Source organism: Glycine max, chromosome 14, assembly GCF_000004515.6.
Source record: "Glycine max cultivar Williams 82 chromosome 14, Glycine_max_v4.0, whole genome shotgun sequence".
NCBI classification, from domain to species: domain Eukaryota; kingdom Viridiplantae; phylum Streptophyta; class Magnoliopsida; order Fabales; family Fabaceae; genus Glycine; species Glycine max.
The window spans coordinates 9,318,323-9,320,728 of NC_038250.2; the positions used below are offsets into that span (position 1 = coordinate 9,318,323).

Consider the following 2,406-nt stretch of genomic DNA (forward strand, 5'->3'; position numbering starts at 1 on the left):
CCAAAGTGTCAAGGGAAGAGGAGGGTAAAGAAGAAAAAAAAAAGGCTTCAATAAATTAAAAAAATAATGAACAAAAAAGAGCCATGCCGGATTTAAACTATATATAAATATTTGATTTGCAATAATTGGAGGTGCGTGCGTCTCTTCATAAAAAAAATAGTAATAATAAATCATCTCTTTCATGGCGTTCTTCACTCTTCATCTTTTCCAAAGTACTTTGTGAACTCCCTTTCATCCTTAACGGCTTAACCCCCACAGGGGACAAATCAAGAACCCTAAAATAAAATAAAAAATAAAACAATCCTCTTTTGGACGGCCGTGATTGTCCCTATATATCATTGTTAATGGATCGTGAAAATTGTCACACCCAATCAAAACTAGCCATAAAATCCCCATAGAAGGATGGTCAATTAAGTAAAGTAAAATCTTCGTAATTACTAATGTATCAATATGAACATTATTCATAAGTCAATAACTATCTTTTTAATGGCATACTCATTGATTAAATTAGATAAGCTTCTGAGTTAATTTTTTTTTCTTTACTCTCCATTTATAAGAGATGATAATTAATCTGAAATTTTCGTGAAAAAGATTAAATTCAGATACTATTGAGTTCAATCTTAACTATGTTCAATCACTTTATTTGTAAGTTACTTTGATCAATATGATAGTTCAAGCAAAAGTAATAAAGCTATGGCCTTTGCATAATAATTGAGAAATATTGGCATCCAATTCAGCCAGGATCCATGCCATAATGATAAACTAAATGAGTCATATACCATGATGATAAACTAAACCGAGTCATGCCCTTGTGGCTCTCAAGATCACTAAACACAGATGCCCTTTCCTAACACGTGTCACTCAAACCCCACTGAGTATTCTTCACGCCCAACCATACTACACTAGCAGATTGATTCCAAGCCCCCCATTTTGACCTCTCTCTTTTTCACTCACAGCAACAACAACAAAAACAACACTAAATAAGAACTCAATTAAATTAAATAAATAAAATAAAAAAGAATAAGAATAAAACTCCATCAATTGAGATTCCATTTCACATAGAAAGAAGACCCAAAATTATATAATTAGTTTTTTTTTCCTTTTCTGGAAGTAAATAATGATAATAATATATTTGTGGCTGGTATTTGACTTGATTGGGATGGTGGAGGTAACTGGTAATTGATTAACTAATTATTATTATGATTGTGATTATTATGATAATGATGTTGTTATCACACCCAGAGGGCGCCAACTTGGACGAGTTTGGGGACGAGGTGGCCGGAGACGTGAAGGGCGACGAGAGACTCGAGGCCGCCGACGGAGTCGCCGCCGATGAAGACGGCGGGGATGGGGTTGCGGTGGTTGTTGTCGGGAAAGGGGAGGGCGGCGATCTCGTGGTCGTCCAATTCGATGACGGTGGGGTTGACGCCGATGGTGGCTAGGAGCTTCTTCATGACGTGGCACATGCAGCACGAGGACCGCGTGAAGATTATCACAGGGTGCTCCGAGATCAGGCGCTGGATGCGGGCCTCCGTTGATTCGTCCACGTCGATGGAGAGAGAACAAGAAGAGGTGGTGGTGGTGGTGGTGGTGGTGGTGGTTGGGGTGGAGAGGTCTAGCTGGACGACGTCGTTCGAGCAGCGGCGAAGGCCTTGCATCGTTAATTAAGTGAAGGGAACAGAACAGGAAAAAGTGGAAGTAGTGTAGTGAGAAACTGAGAATGAAATGAGAGGTGGAGGTGGTGGAGTTTTTATTTATAATATAATAACATGAGTTTAATGGTACTCAAATTTTTTTAAGCTGTAGTTCAATCATACATTATAGTAAATATGATTCTTAAAATAATTATTATAAAAATTAATAAAACTATTATATGTACTGTTGAATGATGATATAAAAAAAATTTATAGGCACAAATTTTGTCTGATAATAATTAAAAAGAAAGGAGTATATGGGAGGACTTGCTTTGTGGTTGCTTACATCACTATGCTTGTGTTGTGTTGTGTAGTACTAGTGTTTCTTTCTTTCCTTTCTGGCCTCAACCCCACTACCACTCTCCTTGCTACCTTTCCCCCACTCGCGCTGATGAACTTCTCTCTCTTGCCATTGGTTAAATAAAATTTTGTTGTCCCCACTTGGGCCATTTTTTTTTTTTATATTTTGCTTTTACTATACATCTTTCTTTTTTTTTTCTTTTAATGTCAGGTCCATAATATTTGTCTTCAAAGACCTATTTGATCACAGCATTTACACTTAAAATCTTGGCAAAACGATGATAAAGGTATTTCTTTTTCAAAATTATCACATGGGAATAAAATTTAAATTAATATTAAAAAAAGATAAGTCCTAGAATAATTTACTCTGAACTAAAAGTCATAATTTATGTTATGACTTTTAATTTTTTTT

General features: G+C 36.1%; 1 protein-coding gene across 1 annotated transcript; it reads right to left on the bottom strand.

Moving 5' to 3' along the window:
- Nucleotides 1–1,029: 1,029 nt before the first annotated feature.
- Nucleotides 1,030–1,747, bottom strand: LOC100778024 (glutaredoxin-C6). The gene has a single exon (XM_014766607.3). It carries the CDS (start codon nucleotides 1,656–1,658, stop codon nucleotides 1,233–1,235), a length of 426 nt encoding a protein of 141 aa, XP_014622093.1. The 5' UTR covers nucleotides 1,659–1,747; the 3' UTR covers nucleotides 1,030–1,232.
- Between the last annotated feature and the right edge of the window lie 659 nt (nucleotides 1,748–2,406).

Excerpts from the sequence above, each read along its gene's own strand:
- LOC100778024 (XM_014766607.3), bottom strand. The coding sequence starts at position 1,658 with ATGCAAGGCCTTCGCCGCTGCTCGAACGACGTCGTCCAGCTAGACCTC.